This window comes from Penicillium concentricum (genome assembly GCF_028827145.1).
Source record: "Penicillium concentricum strain IBT 3081 chromosome Unknown utg000002l_segment0_segment0, whole genome shotgun sequence".
NCBI lineage: Eukaryota > Fungi > Ascomycota > Eurotiomycetes > Eurotiales > Aspergillaceae > Penicillium > Penicillium concentricum.
In genome coordinates, this window is record NW_026622755.1 from 2,567,872 (window position 1) to 2,580,362 (window position 12,491).

At 47.6% G+C, this 12,491-nt stretch overlaps 5 protein-coding genes across 5 annotated transcripts; 3 read left to right on the plus strand and 2 right to left on the minus strand.

Annotated features, from left to right (window-relative positions):
* Positions 1–78: 78 nt before the first annotated feature.
* tif34 (translation initiation factor eIF3 subunit i) lies at positions 79–1,316 on the plus strand (the record flags this gene model as incomplete). Its single annotated transcript, XM_056722288.1, has 5 exons — positions 79–105; positions 172–678; positions 733–849; positions 903–1,079; positions 1,134–1,316. 5 exons carry the CDS (start codon positions 79–81, stop codon positions 1,314–1,316), a joined length of 1,011 nt encoding a protein of 336 aa, XP_056578538.1.
* Positions 1,317–2,074: 758 nt separating this feature from the next.
* Positions 2,075–3,010, minus strand: mbf1 (multiprotein-bridging factor 1; the record flags this gene model as incomplete). Its single annotated transcript, XM_056722289.1, has 3 exons — positions 2,075–2,383; positions 2,442–2,579; positions 3,008–3,010. The coding sequence occupies 3 exons, from the start codon at positions 3,008–3,010 to the stop codon at positions 2,075–2,077; spliced, it is 450 nt and encodes a 149-aa protein (XP_056578539.1).
* A 1,096-nt stretch (positions 3,011–4,106) lies between these two features.
* N7517_004560 (SH3 domain-containing protein) lies at positions 4,107–5,041 on the minus strand (the record flags this gene model as incomplete). The annotated part of the gene is made up of 4 exons (XM_056722290.1): positions 4,107–4,162; positions 4,216–4,440; positions 4,496–4,916; positions 4,979–5,041. The coding sequence occupies 4 exons, from the start codon at positions 5,039–5,041 to the stop codon at positions 4,107–4,109; spliced, it is 765 nt and encodes a 254-aa protein (XP_056578540.1).
* A 1,176-nt stretch (positions 5,042–6,217) lies between these two features.
* On the plus strand, positions 6,218–9,620 carry N7517_004561 (ankyrin repeat domain-containing protein; the record flags this gene model as incomplete). Its single annotated transcript, XM_056722291.1, has 3 exons — positions 6,218–6,310; positions 6,375–6,888; positions 6,943–9,620. 3 exons carry the CDS (start codon positions 6,218–6,220, stop codon positions 9,618–9,620), a joined length of 3,285 nt encoding a protein of 1,094 aa, XP_056578541.1.
* Positions 9,621–10,438: 818 nt separating this feature from the next.
* Positions 10,439–11,820, plus strand: N7517_004562 (AIM24 family protein; the record flags this gene model as incomplete). The annotated part of the gene is made up of 5 exons (XM_056722292.1): positions 10,439–10,475; positions 10,526–10,543; positions 10,593–11,105; positions 11,188–11,537; positions 11,602–11,820. 5 exons carry the CDS (start codon positions 10,439–10,441, stop codon positions 11,818–11,820), a joined length of 1,137 nt encoding a protein of 378 aa, XP_056578542.1.
* Positions 11,821–12,491: the final 671 nt, after the last annotated feature.

The following is a 12,491-nucleotide window of genomic DNA, read 5'->3' on the forward strand; positions in this document are numbered from 1 at the left end:
TACCCATTCTGAGCCGAGCGTCTCAGATTTTTCCCCTCCGATACTCCATCTCGAATTTCCTATCACCTACCCTTCGAAATGCGGCCTATTTTGCTTTCCGGCCATGTGCGTTGACTTCCTCGAAATCTTGCTGGATCCACAGAGACTGACCGCAGCCATCTATAACAACAGGAGCGGTCCCTGACCCAAATCAAGTTCAACAGCGATGGCGATCTCCTCTTCTCCGTCTCGAAGGATAAGATTGTGTGCGCCTGGTGGTCCGCCAACGGCGAACGTCTCGGTACTTACAACGGCCACCAGGGTGCTGTTTGGACAGTCGACGTCAGCCCCAACACCATTCTTCTTGCAACCGGATCAGCAGACAACACCGTGCGTCTATGGAACATCAAGACCGGCGAGTGTGTGAAGGTCTGGGAATTCTCGACAGCCGTCAAGCGCGTGGCATTCTCCCCCGATGGAAGCAGACTTTTGGCCGTGACGGAAAAGCGCATGGGTTTCAACGGTACTATCGCCATTCTCGATATCAACTACGGCGAAAACCTCAGCGCGCAGGCCACCGAGCCTACCTTGACCATCGTTTGCGAGGAGAGCAAGGCCACCGTGGCGGGGTGGAGTTTCTTGGGCAAGTACATCATTGCGGGGCACGAGGACGGCAGCGTCAGCCAGTATGATCCTAAGGTATGTTTGTATCGAGGTGATTTGAGGAGCGTGGAATGCTAATGCCATCTCTAGTCTGGAGAACAACTCGAGAACGTGCAAATCCACGAATTCGATAGCCAAATAACCGACATTCAATTCGCACCCGATCGTCTGTCTTTCATTACCGCGTCGAAAGACAAGTCAGCCAAGGTATGTTTTTGTGCAGATCATTCTATCAGGCAATCCCCGCTAATAACATGCAGCTCCTGTCCTCCCGCAACCTCGCCATCCTCAAAACCTATATCTCCGACACCCCTCTCAACACTGCTTCCGTGACACCGAAGAAGGACTTTGTCATTCTTGGTGGTGGTCAAGCCGCCATGGATGTCACCACCACTTCTGCCCGCCAGGGTAAATTCGAAGCCCGATTCTACCACAGAGTGAGTACAAATATGCGTTTGGCTTTACTCATCACATACTAATCATCATATTAGGTTTTCGAAGATGAAGTCGGTCGCGTTCGTGGCCATTTCGGTCCCCTTAACACCATCGACGTTCACCCCGCCGGTACCGCATACGCCTCCGGTGGTGAGGACGGATACGTTCGTGTCCACCACTTCGACAAGTCATACTTCGACTTCATGTACGAGGTCGAGCGGGAGCAAGCGCGGAAGTAAAGAGGGGATGTGGTGAAGAAAGTTGGAATGCGTCGTGTGTATGTGTTTACGAGGCGAAAAGACTTGGGACAGATCCCCCGAGTCCCGCATACGGAATGGGATGACCTTCCGGTCCACGATTTTCTCATTTCATTGATTCCATGATCAATCGGAGTTGGTACCTTGTGTTTGTGTCTTTGTTTAATAAAAAGATGACATGGTTCATTTTTTGAGCTCTTATGTCTGTCCTGGTCCTCCGCAAAAGAGATGAAAATCGGGTAAATAGACAAAATCAAAGCTTTGCAAATCTTCAAATTCCGTTCGGACAACCCAGGTGGTATCGAAAAGAGCATGAGGGTAGGATATGCCTATGTAGGAACGCACTACGTATAAACCGACCCCAGTACCTACATACGCTCGTTCGTGTGCAAGGATGATGTGCGAGGTATAAAAATAACATTCATTTACTCAAATTTACACTTAAATGCCAATGATAGGAAGAAAAACATATGATAATATCAAAACCTGAGGTATCTCATTTATACAATTTTTTTTCGTGATATCTTCTCTAAACCCGTTTCCCATGCAAGGCCAGCGCTAATCCGACCAGCAGAAAAGAAACCCGTAGAAAAAAAAAAAAAAAAAAGTGACGTCTCATGAAAATGGAGAAGGAACATGACAGTCATAGAGCGCAAAAAAGCAGAATGCAGAAAACTTGAGATTCGCCCCCGGCCTCATTCCCGAAAGGGATGAAAGACCACGGACTCAACCCCGATCGTCTATTTCTTCTTGGGGAACTTTTCTGAGCCGATGTCTGAACCACGCAGCTTAATGTTCAGCACACGCTCCATAGATCCGAGGACCTTCTGGTCGGGGGCGGCGGTGCCACGCTCGAAATCCTGGACAATGGTGATGGTGGTGTTGCACTTGGTGGCGAGTTCCTTCTGGGTCATCTTGTAGCCCTCCTCGGTACGGCGTCTCTTGATAGCGTCAGCGACGGCGTGGCCGATGGTCTTGGGCTTGACGATGTCGTCGCTGCGGTCGACCTTGGTCAAGTGTTGGCCTTCGGGGGCACCTGCCTTGGCACCCTGGAGAGTGTTAGTAAATATTCAATGTGTTTTTCCAGATTTCAAAGATTTCACGTACAATGTTACCGGTGGTGTACTTCTTCTCGGTGATGACACCACCGGAGCGCTGAGCAGCGTTCAGGGCACTCTTGCCCTTGACGACGGTCTCGCGGGGGCAGCGCCTGCTCCGCGGAACTTGCTGCCGATCTTGGTGGTGCTTTCCCAATCAGACATTTTGGAATTTGGATTTGGTGTAGGTGGTTGAGGTGGATGAGAATAATAGCTGAGCGTGGAGGGAGATGACGTTGGTCGTGTGAGGGTGAAGACAGAAATGCAATTTATATCGATGACACAGAAGCTTCTCGAGGGAGGGGAGCCCGCACTAGTCCGCTTTAGGTTTAGCGTATATCTGGTTCAAAGGCGTTTATCTTGTGGCTCGGCTCTCTTTTACATTGTAAATCAATTGTTATTTCTATGAGTTCTTTATGACTGATTGCAGTTTTCTGCAGGGTTTCATTTCTTTTCTGGGAGATTTCAATGGGGTCTTAGGGGTTCACTATATACATCGGCAGTTCCCCCACCACATCGATTGCCACCGCCACCTCCAATTATGCACACTATCACGTACATTCCAGACTCACATACCATTTAGAGTTCAACGTATAAATAGTTCTTCAACAATACTATCTCCCTGGTCATTTGCATATACAACATAGCATAGAGATATAGCCTGCTTTAAACCAATACCAAGACAATGATGTTATTCGACCCACAACTTGATGTCATAAGGCCTTATGTGCGTGGATATTTTCAGCCCTAATCACTGATATCATAGGAGACTAGTATCACAGAAGACTGGCAACAAATATGCCATCAAGGGCCAATCGTCATTCTCAAACGGCATGCCAGGGTGCTGCCCTGCACCGCAGTAAGCACAAGACACAAGAGTCACAATGAGTCCAATAACGGGTCCCCGCGATGAGGCTGAGCGCATGGTCGGGCACCAGGATAGGTTTAGCCTCTCTTCTCATAGATTAATGTATAGCTCTAGAGACAAGTCGCGCATATAGACTCCCGGGTTGGTGACTCAATCTAAGAACGAAGTACAAGACATGTTACTTTTTGTTCCTTGTCTGCTTAAGCAAATCTTCCTGGCTTCATATATACAATATCCTCTATCGATTTCGTCGTCATACCTGCTAGACCATGGCGTCCTGTGGACTTCATTTAAATCATTGCATCTCAGACGTTTGAGTTGGGTTAGCTACACACTCCATTTTATATCATCGTTCCACCTTTGGATGGCATGGTCGGATACATATACAGCAATGTGAACCTATTTCCAACCCCAACTCATGATTTCTATCATCGTTTATTTCCGCTGGATGTCAAAATCATAAAGTAGACTTGTGGCAGATTATCTACCCATCATATTTTTGGTTCGCTTCCATTGAGTGCTTTAATAACCTACATAGGTAGGCAAATTCGGATGTGATCCAGAATATCAGGAAAGTCATTGACTGTGATAAGTATGTACTATGTAGCCCTCAGTCGGGATCGTATCGCAATGAGCTAATTAGCATTTGAAACTGGGGACCCTGAAATCTTTGGCCGTAAGCCCGCCAATACGCGATGCTGATTGAACCCAGTCAATCCATTCAAAGCAAAAATCCAAGCCACCAACGCCATATCAATGAGAGTGAATACGAAGCAAAATGCCCAGCATAATAGCCCGGCCGTATGATTAGAAGATGCTGTTCACGATGTTGGAGCCAACAGTAGCACCGGCACCGAAGATTGCTAATATCAAGTTAGAAACCAAATAATGAGTACCAAAAGTATACAAGACTTACCAGCATTGCCCAGTTTCTTTCCGAACTTCTTGCCTCCTTCCTCGAACTTGCTCTTCTTTGGGTCCTCGGGGTTTTCAGGCTGTCCACTCTGGCTGACATCAAGAGGCATGTTTCCATAGTTTGTAGGCGGGGGCGGAGCGTAGCCAGCCTTCTCATTCACGACGTTTACGTAGCTTTGAGGGAAGATACCCTCCTGGCCAGTCCGCTCATTGCGACCACGCCACCCTGTTGATCACCAGTTAGCTTTGTTTCTGTATCAGATAGGAGGGGAATAACATACAGTCCTTGTTCATTTCCTCAATAATCTGGATGCGATCCTGCGGCTTCATGTTCAAGTCACCCGCGTCGGAAGCGTGGTATTCGTACACAGCCACCGCGAAACCCATGGCTGGCGGGACTTGGGGATAAGCTGGCGGGGCTCCCGGGGGCGGGCTTGCATATTGATTGTGCAGCGCGGCTTTCTCGTTCACCGATACATTGGACATTTGTGAAACAGGGGGCGAATATGAGGGCGTGTAGGCGGCCGGAGGGGGCTGTGTTTGCACTGGGACATGTTGAACAGGCACAGGCTGTGCGTGCTGTCGGGGCGGCGATGATGCATTCGCCGCTCGAGAGGCCTCGGAATCGGTAGGTAGCTGTGATAGAATGGAGGAGAGCTGGTGGGGAGTGATCACACGGGAATCGGCAAGGAATTCCAGTTCCTAATATATCTTGAATTAGTACCTGGATCGCATTTCAGGAACAGCAAGCCGGGAAGCCATACCGTCCGGACCATGCGGAGCGACCGGGTGGTCATGGCAGACGCGAAATCGCTGGAGGTGGCCATTATGAAAGAACAGGGGTCGTATGGGTTGAAGAAGACAATTCCAGAATGACGAGAGAAGTTCTAAAAAATGCCAGATTAGGGAGAGTCGGGAGAGACAGGGGGGTCGGGTGTTATTAAGTAGCCTAAATCACCTGGGCAAGATCTTAGAATCTCCGCCCTCAACTGCAACGTTTACATCTACACTATAAACAATTACAAATTCCCTGTCTGATTCAAGATTCCGAATGGATTGAATTTCCTCTTATACCCAATCTCATACTTTCTTTTCTTGATTTGATGAATTGGTCAACAAATATATATAAGCGGGTCAAAAGAGGAATCTATCTGGACATCAGCACAGTGATCAATATACAACAGCCCCCTGTGTTCAATCGGAAAGTCGACCTTGAGAGGTTCAATCCCTTGGAGTCTCCACCATCGTACAACAGCAGGGGCCTCCATTTATCTGCAACAATGCCACTATCATCGCCATGCCAAGGTAGGCTATGTGGTTGTCCTAGCCGCGAGTTCCGCAGATTTCACACATGTTCCACACCATCGGCCCTAGTGCAGACGAAAACGCATATTCCTGATCCTAAACTTGTCTTGCCCCTGATCTCTTTGCCCGGATTCGATCAACCCTGCATCCCAGAGCCCCAAAATAAGAAGCGGAAGTGCCAAAAAAAACATCACGATAGCCCGACAACCAACCATTCCACGCCACTAACATCCCTCCTTCCTCTCCCCGCATAATGTACGTCCTATATATATTAACTTCCCATAACTCACCTAGGCATCGAGGGTAAGTTACGCGCTGGCCGAAGAAGGGCACCATCTAGACCCGCAGTCCGTGATATAGCGCGACGCGGGCCGCAGCTAGTGCAGTGACAACGGGGACTTGCGCCAACATAGCGCTTACACGCCTGCACTAGGTATCCTAGTGGGTTTCATGCCCTGGCAAGATTACAGCCATGATCATAATCCTCTCGGTATCATTCGTTCGCGTTCTATTAATTGCCATGGGGGAGGCGTCTCGCATGTGGGCTCTGAATTGAGTGGTGATCGGCAAAATATGCCAGTCGATGGTCGAGGGTTTTTTCTTCTTAAGAGCGCAGTTGGACGCTTGTTGGAGGCTGTTTTGTTAGTTCTGTTCTATGGCCTATGTTTTAATATGAAATGATGTGCTGGTGATTTATGATGCTTTCTATACTGTTTTTTATATCTTTATTTTCTTTTGCCAAGGCTGATGATAACTGGGATGATTTTACGAATAATCTTGCTACCGACTTGGTACGTTTATATTTATATCGTCTGGATGATGTTCTGAGTGGATGTGCTGATGTTTGGATCAAAGGCTCCTTTAATCACCTTGTTCGGCGAACGACTTACGAAACAATTCCTCTCCGAGTCCATCAGCATTCTCGACAATGTTATATTCGCCCTTTCACCTCTTGGAGTCTTGACTGCTGTCGTGTCGGTAATTCGAATCTGTGGAAGTTCTTCTCTCAGGGCATTTGTCGGACGAGCACAAGAAGGTCCTGCCGAAGCAGAAAGCGAACTCCTTCCTTGCGTGTCACAATCTACCTCTGAGCTCTTCAACGATGGTGGAATCACACGAGTCTTTGGTAGACCCAAGATCCTGGAGATATTTGCTTGGGAGGATGTGGACTATAATAAAGAAAAGGTGACGCGGGTTAGCACTTTGAAGCATGCTCTTCTAGAAAATGCTTGGTCTTGCAATCGCGAGATTTCACCTTTTCAACTCTCTGAGCTGAACATTCCTAATCTGTCATTGAACACGGGAATCAAGAGGAGAGGACAATTTTGGTTTCATTGTGCTGCAATACTTGGGGGTCTACTCCAAACTGGTCAGTATCTTGTCCTTCTTTAAGCCCGATATGATACTGACAACTCTTACCAAGGCACTGTTGTATACGCTGCACTCACGGTGTTTATGTATCCCCAAAGTTTTCAGAAAGACGACAAAGCTGTCGCCTCATATGCATTCCCGCTTTACCTCATTGGGACAACTCTTCTATTTATTGGAATGTTCTTCTGTGCATTCATCCTGGAGCGTTCCTCAAAGGAGTACTACTTCAAAGCAGAAAAGCCAAGCAAGATATACTGGCTGCAGCCCGGTAACCAGCATGTGGGTGACCAAGTTTTCAATGCTTTCTTGGCTGTCAAGGAAGGCCCCGGATCTTCAATGAGCAAGGATCTCCGTTATATCAAATCGACCAGAGAGCAAGCATTTGACGGGAAGCATTTGGAAATTTACTCTACCCTCGCATCGACAATTTTGGGATTCATCTTCCAGTTTGTTGGACTGAGAGGCCTTCATGCATCTGTCATCCTAGCCCAGCTAGGGTCGACATTTCTAATGGCCATTATACGTACTTGTCTGCGCACAGAAAGAATGGCACCAGACGATAACAAGATGAAAGACGACCGGGATCTCATGGCCCACAAGCAGCAGGAGCTGGATTGCCTCGCCTTTCATCTTGAAAAAGTCGAGTCTTTCGATTTGGTACCACCGCCTGACCTGTCAGCCAATATGCCTGCAGAGAAGTTTATGCCTCATTCAAAAACGTCATTGGGCATGCGGTTGATTCAAAGACGGGCTGAGCTGGCTATTCTTACATCGGACTCGAATCAGAGCTTCAGTAACGTTGCCTGGGACGGAATGCCTATTCGACAAATGGCCCACAACCTCGCAAAACTGATCGAGTCGACGATGGATTTGATTACTAGTTGGGGAGTTGAGTTTGGGGAGACATTTAAGTTTCGACTTGCTTTTGAGTGTAAAGGTGCTTCTCCAGACTCTGAGACTCAATCTTCGCCACAATCCTGTATTGAACTTCTGCGGCATGGCGATAATATGCGATGGAAAGTGAGAGCCAGCGAGATGGAGGCAATTCTAGGCCTGTGGATTTGGTCTCTGTGCAAGTCAGATAATGGGCTGGCAACTGCAAAGCTCTCTCGTCTTGTTGGACTGGATAAAGAAGAGGCGGCCAAGGAGGAGACTTACCTCTATTTTCGCAAATGGATATCTCGACACCCAGTTAAGCGACTGATTCCCGACTTCATTGACGATTCAAAACGACTTTTCGGCTACGAGCCCAAGATTTCTCGCTCCCACAGGAAACTTCTAGCTGTTTGGACCACGAATGGGGTGGAGATGATGGCCGCACAAGATATTTTTATCCAGTTTCTCAAGACCGCCTTCCTCCAATTGGAGGAATTGGGTGGACAAGTGGACGTCACCCCTAGTATATACCGACATGATCCACCCTTAGGCTCCAGTACGCGAGTTGATGAGCTGGCATCTTGTTTTGAGGCCAACTCTCTTGGGTCAAGGCAGGACGCATTGCTATGCATTATTCCTGCTTTGAAAAACAGAGGTATTCTGCCCAGCCTCGCAGCCGACTCCCCCAACATCAGAGCGCGCAAAGAGGAATTAATAAAACAAGGAAAGTGGCAAGATGCATTTCGGTTACTTCATTGGCTCTGTGAACGATCAGAAGGTCACCAGCTTGAGCTATCAGTTTACGAGCTGGGGTTTCTTTGTCGTCGAGCTTTGTTGAGTAACAACCAAAATGCTCGCCAGCAAGGATTCGAGCAAATCTGCGAACTTCTTAGGTCCGATATACGAGATGGGTTTATTCTGGCCTGGGCACCGTCAGATTGGACGAAGTCTCAAGATCGCATCCGGTGGTGGGATGTGTTCTGCACCCAACTTGGGTGGATCGCATGGAACATCTCGGCTAAGGTTCCAGACTCAAAATTTATGCAGCCTATTCTGGCGTCACTTGGCGTTCCAGAAACGTTGAGTGGTTGGAATGATCCAGATAATGACGCAGAGGAGATTCGAAGAAGCGTGAAGGCTATTGAAGGCTGGCTCACATCGCCTACTCTCGACTTCGCACTCAATTGGACCAGGGACGACGATGAGATTGCTTTCGACTGGATTATCCGCAACAACTATCATGCCCTGCTTTACTTCCTGCTGTTAATATGGATCGAGCTCGGCGAACGTTGTCCAACCCTCATCATGCGTGCATATTCCTTTGCAAGTAAGAGTCGCTCTGTTCTGGCATTCCAAACGCTTCTGAGCTACAAAGCAGATATTGACGCAGCGGACCTCGATATTTGTACGGCGTTGATTGACCGCATCTTGAAAAGGGACTTGGATGGAGCTAGAATCTTGCTGCAATACGGTGCCGAGCCCAATGGCGGCGATCAGCCTCATATGCCCCGACCACTGCTTCTATCCTTGGGAAAGGGCGAATACGAGATTGCGGAATTACTTCTGCTGAACGGGGCCTCTGTAGAGGTTGTTGACAGAAAGGGATTTTCCGTGATGTGGTGGGCCTGCAACTCCGGTAAATTGGAGATGGTTGATCTGGTTTTGCGCCACAAGGCAGAGATTGACCCAATTGGACCGGACGGCAAGACGCCATTCTTTTATTACAGAAGGAAAGGGAAAGTTGATATAGTTACGTTCCTGATGAGTAAAGGAGCGAGCACCAACTTTCGTGGCATGAATGATCGGGCTGCACTCATGCCAGCTAAAGATAATTCTTTGCGAACCACTCCGTAATTGTTGGAAGGAGGAGCTGTTCTTGACGTTGACGACGAGGGGCGAACAACAGTTGAATTTAGCCACAGAAGACGTCCACCTCCAAGCTACTAGATCAAAGAGGGCTGGGTAAGAGACCACTTCGCATAGCGATTATCTGTTATTTAATGTTTTTAATACTTGTTCACCTTGAAAATGGCTACAATGATGACAACGTAGTTCCAAGAGTATTTCGGCTCCATACCAAGAGGTTGCTTTCTTTTTATTCCTATGGACTTGGAAAGTTCGGCCTTTCTTCTTGGCCTCATTGCACATAGTACTAGAACAACCAATCAAAATCATGGATCGAGCCGAGTGGGCTGTGAAGTTGACCTATCAAGTTGTGCATCGGAATGTTCCAAGCGCTCGGCGGGGATGAGCATGCAGTAGTCAAGTGTGATTGATTGTCTGTGGACTGCAAGTCTCGTCACACTAATATCTCGCTATGGAGTATCTCGGTCTAATAATAGTCGTGAGCCCCCGTCATGAGGGGAAGCTCCCCTTAAAAAGAGATAACCCCGCGGAAGCCCGCTTTGAATCTGAATATTTTACTTCTTACAAGGCTATTTGTAAAGCCCATCTGGTTAGCCATTGATCTATTGGCTCGAAATAGTACGGGAAAAACTATAGGTCTTGGGTTTCAAGAGTTTCTACCCCACAGTGAGTCTGATCTATTCTCCAGTGCCTTCAATCTGCCCGTGAACACTCAGATTCTGACTCCAAAAGTACCTTTATAGGAAAAGAAACACATTAGTGTTCAGATACTAAAATTGTACACCAAAATCATCCAATTGAGCAAAATGTCTCAACCAAACTATCCTCCTCCACCCAGTACAGGTCAGTGCCTTGGCAATACTGAGAAATCCGTATACTGACCAACTGTCTAGCTCCGGCCCATATAACCTGTAATTAATTCCAATCATGTCTTTACTGTCCCAGTGCTGAGTATTTTAGCATTTGCACAATCCCAGAACCAAGCAGCTGCGGCTCCCTCCTATCATTATCCACCTCCGCCAGGGCAACCGCCTCAAACTGGAGCATATATATCAGCCACTCCACCGACAGAGAGCCCGCAGCCCCATCGACACACTTCTTCGGTCGGGGGATACGCAGGCCCTTCGGGTGGAGGATACCCAGCGCCTTCGAGTGGAGGATATGCAGCGCCTTCGAGTGGAGGATATGCAACCCCTCCGATTGGGGTATATGCAGCTCCCCCGAAATCAGTGAGCCCGCCTCAGGATCCAATTACTCAACACAATGAATCTGCTTTCAAACAAAACAGTGTTATTGGAATGCAAAAAATGCCCGGAGGAGCCCCAGACTATGGAGAATTCAGTGGAGCATCGGGAACCAGCCGGGATGATACTGGGATCTTCAATGGTGGCAGTTACAGGATCAGCCACCGAGATACAAACTCTGTGTTGACAGTACAATTGGCAGTGGGCTGTCCTTTGACTATCAGACCTGGTAAGTTGATCACTCCGCAAGTCCTTGTACGCGGATATGCTTTTGATGTATAGCCGTGGAGCTAACCTTGCTTGATTCTTAGGTGCAATGATTGGAATGTCTCCAACGATTACATTGAGAGGAAGCGTCTCATTCTCCCTCAAGAAATTTGTCATTGGGGGCAGCATGACGATGTCTCACTACACTGGTCCCGGTGAGCTCCTACTGGCACCTTCAATGTTGGGAGATATCATGGCCGTCAATATGGAGGAACCAGACAAATGGAAAATTGGACGTGACGCCTTCTTAGGACATACCGCTGGTATCGAGCATAAGTATCAGGCCCAAAGTTTATCAAAGGGTGTCTTCTCTGGCGAGGGATTTTTCATCTACCACATAACAGGAGCTGGAATTCTTTGGATCCAGAGTTTTGGTGCAATTATTCAGAAAGATGTAAGTCTACATGTTCCGCTATTTTGAAAAAGAGAGTTTCACCTAACACACATGCTTTGCAAAGCTTGGAGACAAGGAGTCATACTTCGTCGACAATGGACACCTTGTGGCGTGGAACTGCAGCTACAAGATGGAGCGTGTGGCATCTGGTGGTATCATCTCCGGAATTAGCTCTGGGGAGGGTCTTGCATGCAGGTTTACGGGCCCTGGAACTGTCTTTTTACAGACCAGAAACCTGAATGCCTTCGCTGCTCAAATGAAGATGAGTACTGCAAGTGCTTGATTCTGGTGCGCTCATTCCGTTTTGCGAAATTTCTACGTTCACTTCTACGTTATGGGAAATGAAGTTGTCCCCCAACTTGTCATGTGTTTTTGTATACTTATTCGATGCATCGGGCACATGCCCAATCGCGAGCAGGTCTCCATTTTATACCAATTTGCTATGTTACAGGCGGATCTCTGCTCATATCAGTGCATTTTATGTGGAATTATTGTGTATTTTTGCAGCGTTCCCGTCGAAATTTCAAATCAGTTTGACATACTGCATACTTACGAGTCTGCGCTGTTGTCACTTTATGGGAAGTTCTATTCAAGAAGCATCCGATATCACTTCTTGGAAATTCTGGGTAGGAAGGATTAAAGAGGTCCATGGATACGATGCCTGGTAATTTTCAAGTCCTCGAAACAGCTATGGAGGTACGCTCGACGGGATACTATGTATCTTTTACCTCTATTCAACTGGGGTTGGGGCCAGGGCTCACCCATCTGAGCCGAATACTTTTTACAAGGAGTTAAATACTGGCTAGTCCATTACCTATGAACCGAGCAGCAGATCAGACCCGTAAGTGTCAGTTCCCTGGAAGAGTTTGTCTAAAGACAACATAATTGTGAAGAGTGGCAGGTGATTCTACCACAATCCTAAACGTTCCCCTATATGCAAGATCATACAGCCTC